This window comes from Argentina silus, assembly GCF_951799395.1.
Source record: "Argentina silus genome assembly, chromosome: 2".
In the NCBI taxonomy this organism is placed as follows: Eukaryota; Metazoa; Chordata; class Actinopteri; order Argentiniformes; family Argentinidae; genus Argentina; species Argentina silus.
Window position 1 is genome coordinate 16,704,978 of NC_139656.1, and position 22,162 is coordinate 16,727,139.

The 22,162-nt window shown below is 45.8% G+C and overlaps 1 protein-coding gene across 1 annotated transcript; it reads right to left on the reverse strand.

The window, feature by feature from the left end:
* Nucleotides 1-3,767: 3,767 nt before the first annotated feature.
* On the reverse strand, nt 3,768-22,087 carry mmp15b (matrix metallopeptidase 15b; the record flags this gene model as incomplete). Its single annotated transcript, XM_083690783.1, has 10 exons — nt 3,768-4,258; nt 4,755-4,873; nt 5,151-5,301; nt 6,948-7,086; nt 10,156-10,361; nt 11,002-11,163; nt 13,740-14,047; nt 14,180-14,302; nt 14,858-15,006; nt 21,962-22,087. The coding sequence occupies 10 exons, from the start codon at nt 22,085-22,087 to the stop codon at nt 3,768-3,770; spliced, it is 1,974 nt and encodes a 657-aa protein (XP_083546909.1).
* Nucleotides 22,088-22,162: the final 75 nt, after the last annotated feature.

Genomic DNA, 22,162 nt, shown 5'->3' on the forward strand with positions numbered 1-22,162 from the left:
TTTGTGAGATGCTATGCCATTAGCCTGGTACAGTAGGCTTTTAGTTGCCATGTTTCCCATGGATGTGGGAGGAGCAGTCTACTACAGTAAGTCACTTGAGAGTTAATAGCATGTGGTTTCAGTTTGTCAGGCTCGCCGAGGAAGGTGAGATGCTCTCTGGGAAAAAGGATGCACACCCGATGAGTGTCTCCACTCAAGACATCGAGGCTCATCGAAGTGCATCGAAGACCCTCTGGGTCTTATTACATCATCGAGAGGGTTGGACCATGGAGAGCGAGGATGAAACGGAACCCATATACACATCATCTTTCAAGACATCTTTCTAATACACTGCATCTCTTCTCAATATGAAGCTCAGGTTTGCATCCTCTGTCCGCATCCGCACAGAATTAAAATAAAGAGTTTGTGAAGCTAGTGGTTGACAGTAGAAGGTGATAGGAAACAACTATACAGGACACATGTGGAAAGCACTGGCCTCCAACCACATGGAACAGAACAGTCTCCGTTATAATACACTCTGCTGTGTTCTCCTCTCTATCTCAGAGATGACACATTAGGCCTCCATGGCTGCTCACTCATACCTTGCGGATTGGGGCTGGGGTGAAAGGGATTGTGGGAGGAAGCCTGAATCATGGCCCAGGGCCCAGCCTCTCTCTTCCTGCAGGGATCTGGAATGGAGGACAATAATGCACTTTGTGTGAGAGAGGGGCCATTGTTCCGACTGTCCCCTGGGGCCTAGCCAAGGTCTGGGTTGAAGACAAGAGGAGAGGAGGGAAGGGAGGAGTGGTGTGATAGAGAGAGAGAGAGATAGAGACAGAGAGAGGAAGCTCTACCATAAGGCTGGAGTAAAGACAGTCAAGAAGTGTAAAGAGCTGATTGACTAAAGACTCGAAAACACTCACACGCGCACACACACACACACACACACACAATCATTCAATCATTCCCTGACAATACATTTTTTAAAATCAATATAGTGTTAAAAAACAAAAAACAATGGTCATAGAAAAAAATGCAACACAAAACAAAGGAAAATCTTGGACTCAATCCCAGACTACTGTTATAAAGGCTCTAGTTTACTTCAAGCAGGCATTTCCCAAGTCAAATTTCCCACATTTCTGTTGAATCTGCTTGAGTTCATTCCCAGACAGGCAACGCTACAGACAATGGTGGAACATTGGGAGAGATGTCAGAAACAAATTGAGACACTATAAACATAAACCCATATATAGACCCATATGAACACAGACCTAGGGTCACAATATTAGACCACATAGAGAGTATAGTAAGGTATGGATTGTGTCTAAGACAATGAGTCGACACATTCTGAGTCTGTCCAGATACCCCAAGAGGCCTGCTGGTGATCGTTCTCCATTGATCTGACTGGGCAGGATGGGGGGTGGGGCCAGTGGGGGGCTGACTAAGAAAGAGCTTTTACCTCTGATTAGCTAAACCGCCCACCGACAATGAGAGGGCAACTGGACAGAGGCCTGTCTCCTAGCAACCCCATCGAGCGGGATCCATCACTGTCGTACATGGGACGTCTCACGACTGCGATTCCTCTCGCCTGTCAATAAAATGTATAATAGCCCTTTTAACTCTCCTTCCCCCTGTTCGACGTTAGTAAGACAGCATCTCGCTTGTCTCCTCTCTACGCCCCCCCCTTTTAAAATGCCTGAAGCAGACATGTTCATACAAACTGTTGTTTGATAGAGGGTAAAAGAACATAACCTGACAGGTACAGTATCTGTGTGTGATCTCTAAAATACAGCACGTGTACAGTATTCTACTACAGAAAAACTGCCAGTTGAGACTTCCCAGACGAGAATATTTTGGGGAGTACTATTAGTAAATCTACTAGACTTAAGCTGAAACATGGGCTGTTATGATCAAACAGAGAGGAGCGTAATGAAAACTTAGAAATGTACAAACTAGAACAGTCACATACACTTCATGCTTCTATTCCCACTCGCTATTGGAGAGTACAGTCCAAAGAAAGCCCTAAGTGGTGCTTCTGAACGTGGGTCACATGTCACAGTGCCAATAAGAGACCTTACAGGGAGAGCACTGGAGTGAGCCCCTCTCCCCCCTCACGGCTCTCAGGAGGGGCCTCACTCCCCACTAGTCCTCCTCAGCTGTAGGAATTAGCCTAGTAACCTCTGGTTTCTCACTCAGCCTGCTGCTTGGCCATCCCCCTCTACAATCACCAACATCTGCGTATGTAACCCAATCCAGGCCCCACTCTGGATTAACAGAACTGTAAGCCTACCCCAAATACTTCACAGATAAGATTTCTGTCTTTTAACCCTTGCTTTTTGAATCTCTCAGATCTCGCAGATGCCCTTTCCCCATCTCTCCTTCTAGTACATCTCTCTCTCTCTCTCTCTCTCTCTCTCTCTCGGAACCTCTCAGAAGATGAATAGAGGCTTGCTTTGGTATGGAGAAGGCTTAAGGTTGGAGGCTGCGGGGGTTAACAATATTTTTACACACCTGCTGTTTTTAAATGAGAGGATTAGCCGACATGAGTATGTTCAGTTAAATGACCCTCTGGAACCCGATCTACTAGAGAAGCCCTCTTGTCTATTTACATCTATAAGAGTTTAGGCCTTTCAAAGCAACACCTAGTAGTACGCAGTATGTAGTGCATTACTCTAATCAATGTTAGTGTATTCTGAAGTATACTTTTTAGGGTATTCTGAAGTATCTATTGTCCATAGTATTTGTCAGATGAACAGAACAGTGTTGGTAAAGGTATCATTTAGATCCATCTCTCTTCTTACTTCGGTACCTCAAATGCTCCGCAGAGTCCCTAGCAGTGTCATTTCACAGTGAATTGCCTTTGTCATCAAATAAAGCAAGAAATGCCATTATGCTCTTCCCTATCAGACCTACTTAATATTCTCATTGGTTTGATCTAACAGGAGGAAAAAAGCGGCACAGCATAGAGGTTGGACAGATCCATGTTTGGTTGAATACACCAAACATTTGTGAAAGTTGTTCACTTTTTCCTCCAATACCATCCAGAGTGCCTTTTGAGGAAAAACAGATGAGTAAAAACAAAGCTCTGTGACTTGTGTGTGACAGATGGTACAACATAGAAGGCTTAATAAAAGGCATTGGGTGAGTTACAGCTCAACAGTGACACTGTTTACACTCTTCTCTCTTCTGTTGATACCTGACCTTCCGTAGAAGTCTGTGTTTCGGCTGACAGAGTCCTGAGTGAGGGAGGGAAGGAGGTGGGGAGGAGGAGAGACGGGCTCTCTTTGCTTTTCAGAGAATGAGTCCTCCTTCGCTCCCTTCTTTCTGCGCTGCAGTCTCTCTGTCATTCTGTTTTGTCCCTCTGTTTTTTCTCGTTCAAACTTTAATCAAAAAACCAGATGGCAGTTATCGCACAGAACGCCCCAGTGATGGGGGGCGGCGAGAGAGGAAGAATAATGTAAACACAACTTCCTGGTTTAGAATTTAAAAAAAATACTCACACAATACAACCAAACAAAAACAAAAAAACAATGTGCAAACTTTCTGATATAAATAGACTACAGTCAACTCATTGTAGAGCACCACGGGGAGGGAGTTGGGGGATCTGTTTGCATGTGTATGTTTCCGTGTGTGTGTGTTCATATGTGTCTGTGTATGTGTACTGTATGTGTGCTTGTGTTTGTGTGTGTGTGTGTAATTTGCAGTTCTGTATCTACAAACACGTGTGTGTGTGTGTGTGTGTGTGTGTGTGTGTGTGTGTGTGTGTTGGGGGGAGGGGGGGGAGGGGGTCACACCCAGTCCTGCATGGAGCGTTTGCAGTGGACCAGCAGCTTGGGTGCCCCTTTCCTCTGCAGTGTGTTGATGATGGCATAGATCAGTCCCAGGATGCACAGCACCAGGAGCAGGGGCACCGTCACCATGATGATGTTCATGGTGCGCGTCTCGCTGTCATCAACCTTTAGAACCACGTCCACCTCGTTGGTCTCCTCCTCTGTCTCCTCCTTGAAGTCAATGTCATTGGTGCGCTCTCGATCCTTATTTTTATCTTTGTCCTTATCGTTATTCTTGTCTTTGTCCTTGCCCGCGTCCGGGTTGAAGGGCGGTCGGTCCAGATCTGGGACCTTGCGCCCAGCGTCTGTGTCCGTGTCTCTGTCCGGGACCAGATCTACGCTGCAGCCCATGAAGTCTCGCAGGATGGACTTGGGGTAGCCCGGCTCACTCTTCATCCGGTGGTTGTCAAACTTCCAGTACTTGGATCCCTTGTAGAAGTAGGTATACGCTGGGAGGGGAAGACATAGGGACAGATTTCAGCTTAGAGCCTCTGTTTATGGTACTACAACCATACATTATTTTTAAAATACATGTGAAAGGCAGTTAAAAGCCCACTATAATACTATCAAACACAGGATACAAAAGTGTTCAATTAAATCACAAATATACCACTGTAAACTAAAGGATCCTGATTCCAATGCTTACTAATGGCATTCTAACCAATGAAACGTTACTATGTAATATGTTTCTAATGCTGTAATCAGGAAACATGCCAGTATACTGATGGTGAGACTGATGTAGGTTTTGGGGGGAAAACCACCAGTTTCTTTCAGCACTCTCACAAAATGATGTAACTTTTTTCCCCACTCAGCTAAGATTCCCTGCCCAAAGTCCCCCCCCCCCCCCCTCTCTCTCTCTGATTGACTGGACCCACCCTTCTCCTTTGTTCGGAGAGCGTTTATAGGCATTTTCCTGGCCACCCTTCCCCCTCTTGTCTCACTCACCTCCATCATCACTGAGGAAGGCCCCCTTGGGAGAGGACGGAACCGCAGAGCCCCATACGCTGATTGGCTTAGGGTAGTCTGTGTCTACTGCCCGGGACTGTTCGTTAAAGCGCCAGTACCTACAGAAGGCAACGAGGGAGTGAACAACAGCACTGTATGTTAATTTATACACTGTATGTCAGCCCAGTGACCAGACCAAATTAATTTAAATCATGCATACAAGTAGAACTCAACATGAAGGGGTGGAAATGGGAGGGGGAGGACAGTGTCCTGAAGTTAAAATCATTTAGACCTGTAAACATTGCATGGTTTTTAAGCTGAAAGCCCATTGATTTTATAGTAGTGAGTTGGTTGTTTTTCCACTACAGGTACAGGTGATGACAGAATGATTTTTACCAGTCTCCTTTGAAAAAGTAGGTGAAGCCCGAGGGCTCCCACCAGATGGCTGTCTCTATCTTGTCATAGGGGATGTCTCTGCCATAGTCCACCAGCTCCTGGGGGTACCCCGGCTCCAGGTTGGCCTCCCTGAACAACCAGTATTTATTCCCTATAGGTGGAAGAGGGGGGACCACGACAACGACGACGACAGTGGTGTAGGAGGAGTAGAGAGGAGACGGGAGGACAGAAAAAGGTGGACACATATGGACAGAGTGGAAGATGGAGAGAATAATTCAGGAGGGAGAAAGCGGGGGGGGGGGGGGGGGGAGAGAAAGGGATTCATGGTTAATGGTCCTTTATGGAGCATACATGCATTGGGAATTTCCCTCTCCAAACGACTCCCGCTTGTAAACCTGGAGCATGCTATGGAAACTGTTTACCCCACCATTACATAACTGCCTTGTTTACTCGCTGGCTATCGCACACAAGTAATGGACAACTTTACAGAACAGTGTTGCAGCGTTTCATATGCATTACATGCGAGAGTGTTTTTATTGTTTTACAGTATGTTAGACACAGAGGCTCCGTCCGCGTGCCTGGTTTTCCATTCTACTCACGGTACCGTTCGAGTTCTAAAGCGAAACCTTAGCAGTCAGCATCTGGACACAAGCGGCTGATGCAACCCCCTCCCTTACTCCCTTACACACACACACACACACACACACACACACACACACACACACACACACACACACACACACACACACACACACACACACACACATCTGCCAGATGTTGTAGGCCAACTTTATTCGTCCCCTGGTTTTCTTTCCAATGGACAGCGTCCAAATTTCAGAAGGCCTTGCCAATGACATCATTTTGCCCTGAAGACTTTCTTTAGGGAAGCCAGCTGTCTTAAAGAGCCACGGCTCCAATTTCTATCTATCTATATCTGTCTGTTTCAATATCCATGGAACAAAAGAGATGAGATGCCAAAGGGAATGAATAAACTCTACAGAGAAATCAGATTGTATAGATTGTCCTTATATCATTATTACATTTGTGGTTTAGGCTAACAGCTGAAGAAGTGGTGCAGGGAAAATCAATAGGCAGCAACAATGAGGTTTTGGAGAAACCCTTAGAGCAGCGGCAAGGGCAGTATTTCAATCTAATGAGGGAAACTTGTATAAATGAAAGCTAAAACCTAAAGTGTTTGGGGGCATGGGACGGTTTCTGTGGCAACTGCAAAGTGATGAGAGAGGTTGCTGTGACATCATTGGCTACTACGGGAGAATTAAAGCTCAAGCCAATGTGCTTTCTTTGCCTTCGAGGGTATTTCATTTCTGTCCAATCAGATCTAATTTCAGGCCAAAACTCAAGAGGGACCACAAGCCTCCCCATTCCTTATATGTTGACATAATTATCTTCCCCATCTAGACAGAAACTAATACCTACTATCAATTGTAAAGGCCCCAGTTTGTCCTTAATGGGTTTAGTGGGTTGCAGTACATTAGAGGCCCTGTGCTCAAATCAACTTGGATGTCACGTAATTCAGAAAGTATAAGAAATTGACTTACAGCCTGCAGTTAACAGTGTTTGTGAATCTATTCTAGTATCATCAGTCATGCTTCATTAGGTTGTGCAACCAAAACATTCTCTGGTTTGTGATTGCTGCTTAAACAGATCAATAAACACAGTTCCAGCCCTGTGAGTCAAACACAACGATGACTGCATGTGTGTGTGTGTGTGTGTGTATGTGTGTGTGTGTGTGTGTGTGTGTGTGTGTGTGTGTGTGTGTGTGTCTACTACAAGTACCTTTAAAGAAGACAAATTTCCCGTCATGCCTCTCGTAGGCTGCGTCGATGTCCCCTGGTAGCCCCCTCCAGAAGTGTCCAATGGGCATGGGGTAGTTGTCCAGGACCCTGTTCCTCCGGACCCTCCAGAACCAGCGGCCCTGTCAGGAGAGAGAGGGAGCACAGCTATTAGAAAACACATCCACTGGATCTCTATCAGTCCGAACTCTGACCCTGCCTGTAACATGGGACAACTTTCTATGGGGCAGTTTCTTCGACACAGATTAACCCTAGTCCAAGACAAATTCAAACTTTCAATTGGACAAACTCCCTTGAAGATGCTTAGAAAACTAGGAATAGTCTTAGCTGGAGAAACAGGCCCTACTGTATATGTCCAAACCTAACTGAGACAGCCTGCAGACCAGATCTGGAACCAGTACTAGATATCAGCTGTTTAGAACTATTAATCTATACACAAATGAATAGAGCCATATGGGAGAGGGGAACACAGAGTACCAAGATGGGCTGTGTGCCTGATGCTCCTGAACATCACTTATCAGAGTCTATCAGAGACTGTTCAGTACATGGCCTGAGAGGAGTGTTTAAAACTCATTTGACAGTTTGTGTCAGTACACTTCAATAACAAACACACACACACACACGCGCACGCATGCACACGCACACGCACACGCACACGCACACACACACACACACACACACACACACACACACACACACACACACACTCCTCTCTGTTTCTCTCTGGTCACATGGAACAGTGAGCGTCCAAGCCTGCCCTTCACATTCCCCTCATCTCCTTGGCACAGCTCCAGAACCTTGAGATGACTCCAGACCTGTCCAATATCCAAACCAGGCCCAGGACCTAGGACACAGGAACGCAGCCAAGGGGGCTCTAAATTTAAACCGCCTGTTCTAACACCCTGCCCCCTCCCCCCTTCCCTCGAAATTCACTATCCCTCCCCCACCCTGTCCACACACACCTACACTACTCTCCCTTTCCAATTAACCATCATGGCACAAACCACAGTGCCTGACAGAGGGTAGGGTCCAGTCCAAAGAGGCAGAGAGAGAGAGAGAGAGAGAAAGAGAGAGAGAGAGAGAGAGAGAGAGAGAGAGAGAGGATGGTGTGCATAAAGTTCCTTTTAAAAGTTGAGGGAACCAGATGTACCAAACCCATGCTTTTTCTCTCTGTCGCCTGACTTCACACAGCACCGTTAGCAGTTCACGAGCAGTCAGGTGCTGGGTGGTCACTCTCCCAAGCGCATCCGAATGCCTGCACTGTAGTACACAAGATCCCAACCAGAACTGACACCGAATCAACAGCAACTCTGAAAAGCCTATTAATAACCATAACCACAATATGGCATATCACATGTCCAATTATAGCAGGACTGGTTCGGGATGGCTACATGTTGCATGAGAAAAGATTTTTATGATTTGGACTTTGTATAAAGAACTGTTAAACCAATCCGTTTATTTAAATCAGCACAAAACATGCCTGACTTCTACAAGAGGGGAAATTACCCTGAGTTGTAGTATGAGTGCTTTCCAAGATGTTCTCCCCCACAGACACAAAGGCAGATTTACTAATATCTGCTAGCTCATTCATTAACAGTAGGTCAATAGCGTTAGCTGTCAGCAGTAATGGTAAAAGCGAGGAGTTGCATCCTCCTGGCAGGGCTGCTAGTCTTTGTCCTTCAAGCGGCACAGCCTGTTAGTGAACTGAACATAATTTAAAGCAGACGTGAGTGTGTGTGTGTGTGTGTGTGTGTGTGTGTGTGTGTGTGTGTGTGTGAGTCTGCCTGCCTGCATTCAATCTACTTCAATCTTCTGTGAACAAGGAGAGGCAGGAAGGGGAGAGGATAACATTGGCGCAATTAGATCTACAATTCAGGGAAGTAGACATCTCCAATCTCACTGAATGTGCTGTGCTGTACTGTATGTGATCTACTGAGCGTAGAGACCGGCTGATGCAAAAGAACAAACGCAACTGAACATAACATTATATACTAATTCAAGAGCACTGTTCAATATCAAAACAGAATATGCATCATTAAAGGCAAACCTCAACATGTCTCATTAAACAATAGTCTACTATTCAATGCCAAAACTGAACATATAGCTTATGCAAGAATCCTGTATAATGTCTGTCACAGCCTTGGATTGATGGAACCTTTCGTAAAATAGACGGGGAGCACATCTTTGTAAAGCTACAGTTGATCCTAAGTGAAGTTGCAGTGCACTTCAAATAAACCCTGATGACAAGAGAAGCTGACACAGTCAAAGGGAACACTCTCCCCTCCTGTCTCTCATATTTACACACCCTTCCATTCTGCCCTCTCTCACAGCTTAACAGATAATTGGTATAATGGCAAATGGCAGCTCTGATGAATGTCTATGTGACCAAAACTTTGCACATATACATGTACAATGTGCAACCAGAGTCATTGTGCAGGAGTCCCTATGCTTTCCTTCTCCTCCTGCGCACCTGTTATAATAGACTTTATCACAGGTGTGCAGACACTTCTTTATGCGATGGATGCTCATTAAAAGTGAAAGAACAGGCAGAGAATGGACGAGGAACCGCTCTTTTCACGCCACAGGGACGCCATAATCAGGTCAACTGAGACATAAACTGCCAAATGTCCTCCAGCTGCCAAATGTCCTCCAGCTGCTGTCAAATCACTTGACAAATAGTTAAACCCAGGGCCGTCTTGCAAGCCTGTGTGGTATGTGTGAGTGTCCTGCAGCTCTTAAGGTACACCTAAGACACAGAGAGTGTTGCTCCTCTCCCTTTTTACAGAGCTCCAGCTGAGTTCTGTGTTGTAAAAGTGAGTGGCTCTGGGGTTTTACGGCCTGCTCTGGGCCCAATTGAACCCAGACCCTGATCCACCTGCCCATAAGGCGCTCTCCAGCTGGTCCTGGGGTAGAACGGTACTTTTACTGCACTTTTGAGAGAGCAACATGGTGATCACTCCCACAGCTTGTGATGGGACCAGCCTTTGATCATGTTAACTACCAGGGTCATGAAGACAAGAGCATCTGCGTTTGCTAGGTTCTAGAGACTGTGCAGCACTGCACAAACTGAATCTACTGAATTGATAGAGTCTACTGTGTAGATTCTACTGTATAGAGGTAGTTAGCTACCCAGGGTTTAGCCTGGTGGGTTAGTTCTATTTACATGAGCTCTGTTTCCTCCTCCATCTCACCTTGAAGACGAACATCTCTCCCCTGAGCATGGTGACCGTGTCAAAGTTTCCCTCACAGATGTTGGGCCCATAGTGGTCGGGCCGATCAGTGGTGCGGGGCTTGTCTGGTCTCCGCGGCGGGGTGTTGGGGGGTTTGGGTTCTGGCTGGGCCGGTCGGCGAGGGGTGACGGTGGGCAGAGCCTGGGTAGGGGTACTGTCTTTCTGCCCTGAAGAGACACAATAGAGAAAATAGTTAGGCTACACACTCATTGTCACACTCAGTTACATGCAACATCCAAAATCACATATTCTCCACTTCACAACATCCAAAAAGGAAATCATGGACTCCAAAGGCTCATCGCAGCCACAGATCTCATAATAGGTAGCTGTGTCCTCATTTAGCCTGAGATAAGTTGATATGTGTGTCAGCAGACTGATTTTCCACTTAGGGCATTTTGTGGGCGGGATGCAGCATGCTGAGCAGAAACGCAGACCTCAGACTAAACTCTGATCAAGGTTCAAATAAAAGGGGTGCCTAGGCGCTGGAACACTTACTTGAATACTAAAGAGCCTGATCAGACTCAAACTGACATAATACTGTAAACCAAAGGTCTTAAATCATAGACTGTCAGGACAATTCACAAATAGTGGTGGGTGTTAAGAATCAGTCTAATATAAAGCCTACACACTATGGTGCAACACATCAGATGATTACTTATTCAATGTGTTACTGTGTTTATACATGTCCCACAAATAAACCAGAAATAAATGAGCAGGTAGACAGATAGACAGACAGACGGACAGACGGACAGACAGACAGACAGACAGACAAAAACAAGTTCCTAGTTCCAGAGTGACTAAACTTACCATAGATCTGTTGTATCCCTCTGAGGTCGTCTTCGGGTAGTTGGAAGTCTTCCGTCTCCATCCACTGGTAGAAGGGAGCCATGATGGCCATGGGGTTGTTGGAGTGTTCTAGCCCCAGGGCGTGGCCCAGCTCATGGACTGCTACCAGGAACAGGTCATTACCTAGAAAGAGAGAGAGGGAGAGAAAGAGAGGGGGAGGGAGCAAGAGATGGAGAAAGAGAGAGAGATGGAGAGAAAAAGAGTCAGAGAGACAGAGAAAGAAAGAGAAGATAATCATTATCATACTCATGACACTGAAGATGCACGTATCTCTGAGATTAACCGTAAGACAGGTGTCATTGTGTAACACCAGAAACCTGAGCAGGAGTAACTGGGGTCACCCAGTGGGAACCCCCCAGAACAGTCTCTTGCTATAGGTACTGTAGCACCACGTCACACAGCATGCCTCTATTCAACCGTTACACTCACTCACTATGTAATTAGTAATAATGTGACAATGTTGAAAAACACAACAAGTTACATATTGTGTATTACTGTATATTATGATACTGAATGAAAGAAAGACATTTACTATCCTGAGCTAATAAAAGAAGCTCTGATATGCTTGGAGTGAGATGAGGGTCGGCTATATTTAGCATGTTGAGTAAATAAATATGACCTGGTGAGCTAGGGTTTAGGGTTTGGGGCTGGGGTTAGGGGTTAGGGGTTTTCCATTTTGTTTAAGACCATTGGCCCAAGCAGGCTAGGAGAGGGACAAAAAGTGACTTTGCTGTAACTACAAAAGCAAGTTGGGGGGATAGATATGAAAATGTTGTGTGCACCAACACAATGATGCTAGCTTGCGCCACCAGATATTCCATAGGGAACATGTATCATTATGTGTGTGAACAAAATAATAGGCTATATTACGCACAGTTGGAATAAAGTTCCCATTGCATTATAAAGTTAATGAAGCACAATGTGGTTCTTCAGGATTACTCAGAGAGACTTTATACGTTTAGACGAGGAAATGGTGCTTTCAACATACGTATATGCCATCCTAAGTGCTGAGTCACTCTAATGGCTTCTGAAAACCATCAACACAGTCCCAGTCCTCTCTCTCTCCAGTCAAAGCAAGCCGTTGTCACCAGGTAGAGTGACAGTGATGCAAAAGAGGACACATCTGTGATATATTGACCACCACGTCAAATTTCCTCCACAAAGGACATCCTGTTGACAACCTCAAAAAAAAGTTGCCATAGGAATTGAATTGACCTAGGTTTGCCATAGGTCCTCTTTGATGTTGGTCCAAGTTATGGCATGGTACCTTCCCGGTGAATGCAGCACTATGCCATTGTAGTTTTAACTGAAGTTTGACATAATGCTTTCACAGCCACCTCGAATGAGGGCTGATGGTGATTGGTCACATGTCTACTCCCTATGACATGGACAGGGTTTGGAGCTAGATTATGTCATTGCTGTATATGTAAAGAAATTGAGATGTTCAGAGTTCCATCTATTGTCAGCTCCCTCTCTCCCCTCCCCCAGCCACCAACCCCTCCCATGGCTATCTGTGGCTTCGCGGCACATCATCATAACCATGTGACTCTAAAAATATCCCCCTAGGATGCAGAGAGAGAGAGAAATGTGTGTGTTTGAGAGAGAGAGAGAGAGAGAGAGAGAGAGAGAGAGAGAGAAAAGTGAAAGAAAGAGGGCTCTGTAAGGTAACCGTGACAACCATATGGCTGACAGACTTCAAATGACTTGGGAGAAGATAGCCAACTTATCTCTCTACCGCCACAGTACAATGAAAACACCACATTTCCTCCTAATCCAAGAGCCTAGTATTTTCACTTAATTTAATTATTCAGGATGGATTTATTCTCTGATTAACCAGCTTTGTCAGAGCTTTGTTCACATCCAGTGCCAAGGGTGTGGACTATAGTGAACTGAAGGGAGGAATTATAGTATTGCAAATGCACACTAAAGACACACATTAAGAACAAACAACCACAACACTCATCAAGCTTGTTCAGGGAAATGCGCGTAACTTGATGTGCCCACAACATCTAATAAAAAGCTGACCTTTAAGTTTAGCATTTCAGTGGTTTTCAATACTGTTTAAATGCATGTGTCATGGGGTTTTCAGGAGAAGTCAGCTACATAAAGCTTCAGACAGCTATAGACATAAAAGACAGACTCAACACACCAACTGATCTCCCACTAGAATTACCTCAACACCCACCCACTGACTGTGGCATTTGAAACCTGTCTGTCCTGTGACACCTCCTATTCTCCCGACCTCAACAAAGCCAAGCATCTGCCTCTGCTCTGAGTCAGGAAATGACAGAGCAGGAAACCAGGAGAACCCTCCAGTCACCAAGGCCCTCTGGGCAACAGGGGAGCTGGGTTAATGAGTCTACTATTGAAAATAATGGAGAATTTGGGGAGAATAAAAATAATACCATGGTAACATAGAGCCAATGGGAATTGTAGGCCTAGTAAGAGCAATATAATGTCATCATCCACCTCCTTTGAAGTTTTATGGAGGTAATAGAGGAGTCAAATCCAACATTTGTTGTAGTTTGGTCATGCCAACACTGTTAAACAAGAGGGGTGGATGGGAAATACCATGTGAAGAGAGAGGGGGTGCTTTTAGGGAGAGATTATTTTCCCTCAAATTGTGTATGACCTAATGCATCTACTGTAGTAAAAGTGACTGGTATTGACACTGTGAGCATTTGCATCCATTCACTTACCTTGTAAGTTCTGATTGCCAATGGTCCACGGCTCGTCTGAGTCAAAGTGGGTGTCGCCGCCCATCCCAGGCCCAGGGAAGTAGGCGTGGGCTAAGAAGCCCCCCTCACCATCGAAGGGTGAACTATCGCCATGGAAACCAGAGGCAAAGAAGATCATGATGTCTGGCTCCTTCCGGCGGCCATATTTGATCTCTTGGTAAGGGATCTCATCGAAAGTCAATGGTGTCACCTTCCCCCACACCTTGAAGGCCCTGCGGATGGCCTCGTACGAGTTGTACTCCCCTATCTTTGGTGTGTAGTTTTGTATACTGGGAGAAGAGGGAAGAGGGAGGGGCAGAGTGGTATGAACATTCTAATTTGGATTTTGCATATGGCTGTAGGTTGAAAACGTAAAAAGTTGCAAAAAAAGTCATTTTCCATTCAAAACAAGTTGAATTTACCTGAAGGTAAGATGGCTCTTATTCCATTTGTGGCCAGTGAGTGCAAAGCGTTTCCGACGCACGTTGGTCTTGATCTGACCCCCGAACTTGTCAGGGACTCCACATCGTGGTCTCCTCATGGCTCTGTGAGTGTAGGGAGAGGAGACAGAGATAGAACTGTTAGTGAGAATGGTACTGTTTCACGGGGGTATCTCTGTTGCATTGGTTATACACTGTAAGTGAATACCACCAATCATACAGAGAAAGGTATAACAGCTAACAAAGAACCCAGGTGCTTGATCTTGGGCAACCTCATACGTGTGCAGTTTATGTGCAGTAATGGATCTGTGGGTTCAAGAAAGCAGGACTCCCATGGAGTTGGCTTCCTCTAAAGGAAAGAAGACCCAAATCCCCCAACCCCATTTTACTTTTACTTCCTGTGTGGGGGCTTTGATATGTACACCTCTCACAGGTCTAGCGAACTTACAACTCTATAGTTAATATCCTTCAACCACCCCCGTACTCTGTCAAATCTCAATTACAAACTGAAATTAAGACATTAACATGACGCACAGTGGACACACAGCCAGCAGACAGAGAGAGAGGTCTGGAGGAAGATAACAGCATTTACAATGACAGTAATAGCAGTAAAGCTTCCGAGCACTAACAACAGGGAGTGTGTGCGTGTGTGTGACGTACGTCACTGTGCCGGTGTCCATCGTGCCGGTCACCTCCAGTCCATAGAAACGCTGCATGTCACTGACAGCATTGGACAGGATCTGGGCAGACCGCATGGTGGACATCTGCCTGCTGGCCTGAGGGAGGTAGCCATACATCCTCAGCCATGACTGTAGGTTAGAGAGAGGGGGATGGAGAGGAAGATGGAGAGAGAGGGGAGAGGGGGGTCAAGAGAGAGAGGGAGAGAGAAAGAGAGAAGACAACATCTTAAACATCTTATCCAGATTGTGTAGCAGAGAGTGTAACACTTCTAATTCAGCACGGCCTATCTGAGGCGTGTGGGGGAAGGAGACATGAAGGGAGAGAGAAACTTGATCCAATCACAGACTTAAGGCTGACCGTTGCACCTGTTAAATGGATACATAATACGACCACAGGCTGAGTGAGAGTGTCACGGCGGATATAACTACAGATGGAGACACTCCACAGGGTGGCCAGTGAATCCAGTTTAAAACCATTGTGTGTGTGTGTGTGTGTGTGTGTGTGTGTGTGTGTGTGTGTGTGTGTGTGTGTGTGTGTGTGTGTGTGTGTGTGTGTGTGTGTGAATGAGAGACAGGATCAGGAACTATCCAGTGGCACCAGTATGGCCAGACCACAACCCATAATGTCCAGCTGGTGGGGTTGGTAGGTGGGATAGCCTGGGGGGTGGGGGGTGGACTTTTCCTCTGAAGCCCACGCCAGGAGGTTGGCCTCAATGCTACTGATCTTTAATTATGTAATTAGCAATTAGCTGATTACATAACAAGTGCCCCCCCTCCCAAGGTTCATAGTTAACTCTATCCTATACAGTTACAGCTGAGTAGGGGCAATAACAGGGCTAGTGATTCTAACTGAGGGTAAACGCAGTGGGTTAAGTCGAACACATCCCTGGGTTTGATTGCATACAGCTGTGCGGCCATCTTGTTGACAGCGTTCCACGTCCAACCAATAATAAATCATGGTATATGAACTGGTCTACTGTAGCCAAACCGATAAGACAATATCTTCATTTAACAAAAAAAGAAAATACATGGAAAACACATGGCATACATTTCCTGATCTTCTCAAGAGCCGTTTAACGTCAAGTGGTATATTTGATCTCTTCTTTTTATCTCGTAAATCACTCCCCATTGCTTCCATCTGTTTTCTTAGAGTGGTCTGTAACAAATGAAGACCCAGATGAAGGTGAACCGATCATATATTAATATCAATCCTGATTTACTAGACTGACCTGTGTAAGTGTATGACCCATGTGATTTACACAATAATAGTTCCAACCTCTGACCTGGTAACACAAACAATTCTCAATGTTTAGTTGAAACTTGTCGACACACCTCTAGTGCAGGACTATATTACCAAGGGGGTGATTAGCAGAAGGGCCAACAGGAACCGGACAGGAGGTGAAGAAGTGGTGAAGGGGTGTGGGAGTGGGAGTGTCTTGTTATAATGCCCCTTCTCTTCCAGCTAAGGACCAAGAGTTGCTGTTCCAGGCTGCATGGGTTCCTGATTCATGGCCTGCCCCCCCCCCCCCCCCCCCCCCCCCTAACCCACACACACACACACAAACCCTTGCCAACCTCTCTGCTCACACAAGACACAGGTCTTTGTGGCCCTCTCCCTCTGCTCTGCTGCTGGCTGGAGGCTACTGAATAACTGTCCCTGTGTCTGGGCACAGTCTGAATGTAAACCCCCTCTTTCTTCAGGGCGCTGCCTGCACCCCCGATCCCATGCTGCTGCTGCCGCTGGAAACACTGCAAACAAGAGAGGCCCTTAAAAAGTACTGAAACACTACTCTGTCTTTCTCCCCCTTTTCCTCCTCTCCTCACACTCTTCAATAGCTCTTCCTCTCTCCCCTTACTCTCTCTCTCTCTGATATACTTCCTCTCTATTTCCTGTCACATTCTAGACCACCTTCTGTCCACCATAGACAGTAATATGACTGAAAGCGAGAAAGAGTCATTCCAGAAAGTCTTCATCTCTAGTTCTTTTATTATTTTTCTCTTGTTCTCTCCCCTCTCTCTCTCTTTCCTCTCTCTCTCTCTCTCTCTCTCTCTCTCTCTCTCTCTCTCTTTTTCTCATAATGCAAACACAGGCAGAGTCTCGGTATCGGTAGTGTGGCTATGGGAGCAGGAAGTAGAGACTGTCTGGACTGTGTGTGACCCCCGACCCACCTTAAGCACTCAGATAAGGGCTCCGTCACACAATCTGAGTCCGTGCCTCCGGAGGGGCGGAGGAGGTGAAAGGGTGTGCTCAGCATCACACAAGACGGAAAAGATATTATCCCGGCTTGTAAAAGGAGAGAACAACCTGGTTTCTCTCCCTTTCTCTCTTGAGGGCACCTGGCACCGTTAGGTCCCGGTATTTATTGTAGGGCGTTGGAACAAGACTAATACACCACGTTGGAGATATATATATGAAAGTACCCTTTTAAAAAGTAAAGTGCTTCAATCTGTAACCGAGCCTTTAGGCATCATGTGTTATGAATACAAAGTAAGGCTGAGGTTCCAGGAGGAGGGAGAGTTGCGGAGAAGGACTTATTTCAACTCCAGTCAGCCTGTCTGTCAGTGGCAGGTCCTTCAATGAGACCTTGAGCCTACATGCCAAAACCAAGACCTGCTGTCGGATCCACCAATTCACCAGGAATTGCAAAAGGGGAGTGTCTGTGTGTGTGTGTGTGTGTGTGTGTGTGTGTGTGTGTGTGTGTGTGTGTGTGTGTGCGTGTTTGTGTGTGTGTGTGCCTGCGTCCAGCACAATGTCAGCCAAGACACTAACAAATGGAGAATGCTTTTATTCCCTGGACTTGGTCGCCTGCCATCTTTTGCTCCTAACCTCCAGCAGAGAGAGAACAGAGGGAGAGAGAGAGAGAGAGAGAGAGAGAGAGAGAGAGAGAGAGAGAGAGAGAGAGAGAGAGAGAGAGAGAGAGAGAGAAAGAGAGAGCGGGGGGAGGAAATAAAAAACAAAACACACATTGGCTTTGACATTACAGTGATTGTGGTGGGAGGGCCATGGTTTAGTGGACTGAGATCCCTGTTGCCTGGTCTTTGTCTATGGTTGACTGAAGGACTGAATGGGCTCTGCTGCTGTACCTAGACAAAGAGAGCCACACTCTGCCTTGCCAAATATCATAACCAGAGCCAACGTCTATTTCATATTTATGACTGATTCCCACAGAGCCAGATGAGTGTGTGTGGAGGCCTTACTATACTTACTCCAATGTTCCCTTACTCTATGCACACTCAATGATAAAATACCAAGCACATAGACGCACAGACCAAGATTGACTCGGCTTATCACTCGGTTTATCATTATAGTTCAAATGAAACAAATGAAAAACATATTGTTACAGTATGTTGTGTCATGCTTTTTGATGTGCTCTTGTTCTGTTCATTCAGAATAGCTCTGAAGAAGTGGCATATACCCTGTTAATTATTGGTTGAGTACAAGGCCAAATCACTGGATGAAGACTCTTATTGAATAGGTTTGTGACCATGACATTGCGTTAAATTGTGTTAAAGGGGAGAGAGAGTCGGAGAGAGAGATGGAAGGACAGACAGACAGACAGACAGACAGACAGACAGACAGACAAACAGACAGAGACAGGGACAGAGAGAGAGACAGCGATGGCCAAATCTCGAGGGGAGACATTCACCGCCATTAGAAGGTTAATAGCATTTCCCTTTCTCATCACAACTCATTACCTCGTGCCATGGTGACAAAAGCTCCCCGTGCCCATGGCGACAGCCCACCACAAGGGAACAGGGAGGGATTAGTCAGAATGTAAAGAGTAGGCATGCTGGAGATTCCATGGATAAGCAGGGGGAGAGTGAGGGAGGGAGGGATAGGCGAGGCTAACTAAAGGGTTAAACTGAGTATAAAGATAGGGTTTCAGGAAGCGATACAGTCGGCTGCCTGTGTTCTACAGACTTAATAAACCTCTCTACCCCACCCCCTTCTCCACCTCTTCTATTGGTGAGTAGTCTCTCTCTCTCTCTCTCTCTCTCTCTCTCTCTCTCTCTCTCTCTCTCTCTCTCACTGAAACAGTGAACTCCAGACAAGAGCGTTCATTGTTGCTCCTCAGCTGCCTGGGAGCCCAGCAGCCCTAAATGTCTCTCCTCTGTTTGTGTCCCATTTGGAAAACAGCTGTCACATTCACCCATCACATGCAGCACAGCTGAGCTAGCCGGCCATGCCGCTCTCTCCCTCTCTCTATCACTCAATCTCTCTCCCTCTCTCGATCACTCAATCTCTCTCCCTCTCTCGATCACTCAATCTCTCTCCCTCCCACTCTGTCTTCTCTCTGTCCATCGCTCCACACCAGACAGAGTAGGAGTCAGAGCCTTGGATTGGCCAAGCCGTAGGCGCAGAGAGAGAGAGAGAGCAAATGGACCTAATATGAGAGAGAAGTTGTAAGAGGATGAATAAGAGGATGAATTCTAAACAAGACAGACAAAGAGAAAAGTGACACTTGACCTTTTTTTCCCCATTAAAGAAAATTCATCAGATCAAATTATCCAATTGCCCTCGGTTTCATTGTCGTAATTCATGTATGGTCCACAGTTCACATATCTAATTTCTGCCAATAAATCACTTTGTATTGAATGAAATGGCGAGAGGGAGAATATGAATCTAAGATTACACACACACATACACACACACACACACAGCTTTAAATGCTCAGATGAACAGTATCCAAAGCCTACATCTTCCAACGGACATTGCCAGATAGGTGTTAACAAGCAGGCTGTCCTCGTCAGTCTTCACTTCATATAAAGCCCTCCAGTCCCTCACTCAACAGGTCTGCCTGACTCCACGTAAAGTGCCCATTACTGCCTAAACACTGCTATGTTAATACCTTGCCAGGAAGTAGCATGTTGTGACAAGAAATTAAAGCCCCCCCTGGTCTTTTTGTTTGGCCAACAATGCCAGGCAACCACTAACGACCTGTGTCTGAGCCCCATTCCTCATTGTAATCCTCCAATCTACTCATACAAACATCTGTCTCATTTAGAGTGAACACAAACTCACACACCCACACAAACATAAACAAACCCACCCACATACAAACACACATATCAACAGCATGCCGTGATTAGCTCACCTGTAATTACCTTTAGGTTGCTTTCCTAAATTCACATTGGCTCTGCCACAGATGATGTTGTATACAGTATGTGTATGTTGTGTTTTTTAAAGGTCTTAGAAGTGTGTTCTTCTAACTCTTACCCTTTATGGACATAAGGAGTTGTATGTGCATCTCAGAGCCAGGCCAGCAGTGACAGGTTCTGGACCACTATGGTCTCACCGCACACAGGCTATAAGGCTACCACCCCACAGACCAATCCACACACACCACCACAACACACACACCACAGCCACACGACTCCATAATGTAGCGGCTGCATCATTTCCTGTGAGGAGGAGAGTCACAGCATTGCTAGCACTGTGAGAGAGTGTCAAGCCACACAAACTCAGACTGGACACAATTCTTAAAAGTTATTCTTGGCAGCGGTGAGGCCATGGGGATAAGCTGAGACAATAAAAGAGTAGACCTCATCTGGCCTGTCAGAAATAAAACTCTGTGTTTCCATTGATGAAGGAGGAGACAAGCTGCTCATCTCTCACAGCAGAACTCTCCGGTCAGCCCACCACAGAGGTGTTGGATCCATCTGCTACAGCTGTCACAGGTCCCACAGGTGAAGGAGGTTTGACAAATGTATTGACAAAGGATACAGACACATATCTGGGGTAGATTTAGCCTATATGATATGCAGATGGAAGTCTTAACATCTATGTGCCAGTTTCCTGGAAACAGATTAAGCCTCATCCTAGACTAACAATAATACTAAACGATTTTCAATGGAGATTTTTCTATTGAAAATATTTTTTAAGACTAAGCTTAATCTGTGTCTGGGAACCAGTCCTAAGATTTTGAAGTGGCCTAAGAGTTTCAATAGGGTGAGACAACAACTAACCAGTCAAACTAACTGCCAGTGACCTGTGGCAGATAAACAAACAGAGTGCATAACTGACCCCTTCATTAAACCCTGACCTCGACTGGGGAGGCTAAACACTAAAATCAACACAGCACGGTTAAGTGGCTGCAGCTGGGGCAAGGTCCACACAAAAACATAGACACACAGACCTATACAATAACAGGGGGGTGGGGGGAAGAAAGAGTATTACAAACATTCAACATTCAGTACTGTAGTTGGTCAGGAATCAGTACTGCCTGCTACATAACAAAGGGTAGAGGGACGGGATGAGAAGCAAACATACCATTCCCCCCCATATTTCATTGGTCAGCAAATTCATTCATTAACATCAATTCACATTCCAACAGCCAAACCTTTGGAAGGTAAAGTGGTACACTCACACAGACATGTGGTTATATGTTTACAACATGGTTATCATACTGAATGTGACAGATACCTAACTACATAATCTTTCCGCATGCTGCTGTGCAAGAGTCAGTATGTCAGTATGTCAGTGCACGAGTGGAATGGGTAAGAATTGTACATGTTGGCTAGTGTGGCCTTTTTGGGAAGTCTTCCAGCGGTCCAGCCCAGGGCTAGAGGGACCCTGCTGGCTGCGCACACGAGGTAATCATGTTTTTCAACTTGAAACAGCAAGCCGTGAGCCTGCTCTGCAGGGTCGTGTGGTGGGTCGACCTCCACCACGGTCCAAATGAGCTAGATCCTTAAGCTCCACATGTGTGCGTAAAAGTGGCCAATTTGACTTATTTATGAGTGAATTCTAAAAATGAAATTGTAAACACAGAAACTGACAATTGACTGTGATAGTATCGCCCAAACACATGTGTTGATGCCCTGTCCTGGTATAGTAAGGATGGCATAGCAAGGCTTGCTATGTGCCATACGCGCTACTGTCTCCACTGAAAATATATGCTAAATAGCAATACCAGCATAGGTAAACAAGCATTGAGAGAGAGGTGATGAAATGTGTTTTAAAGTCTGACTAAGATACATTAAAAGCAGTGCTCGCTTAAACAATGTAGCATATTCTTATTGCTTGCAAGGAAACAATAACTTCATGTTTTTACATTTTCAATGAAGATGGACTAGTAATTACCTCTGCATTGAACGTGTCATCCTCTCCTCCGTGTGTCCCAAGACTGCTGACCCACAGCACCAGGAGAGAGGAAACGAAAGTCCGTCTCCAGAGTAACCGATTCCAGCTTTCCCATGTGGATGCCATAGTCTTTACGTGCGCTAAACCTGTCCGACCCTTCACAAGGACAAGGGAATTGTTACCTTGTCCAAGTGTCCACTC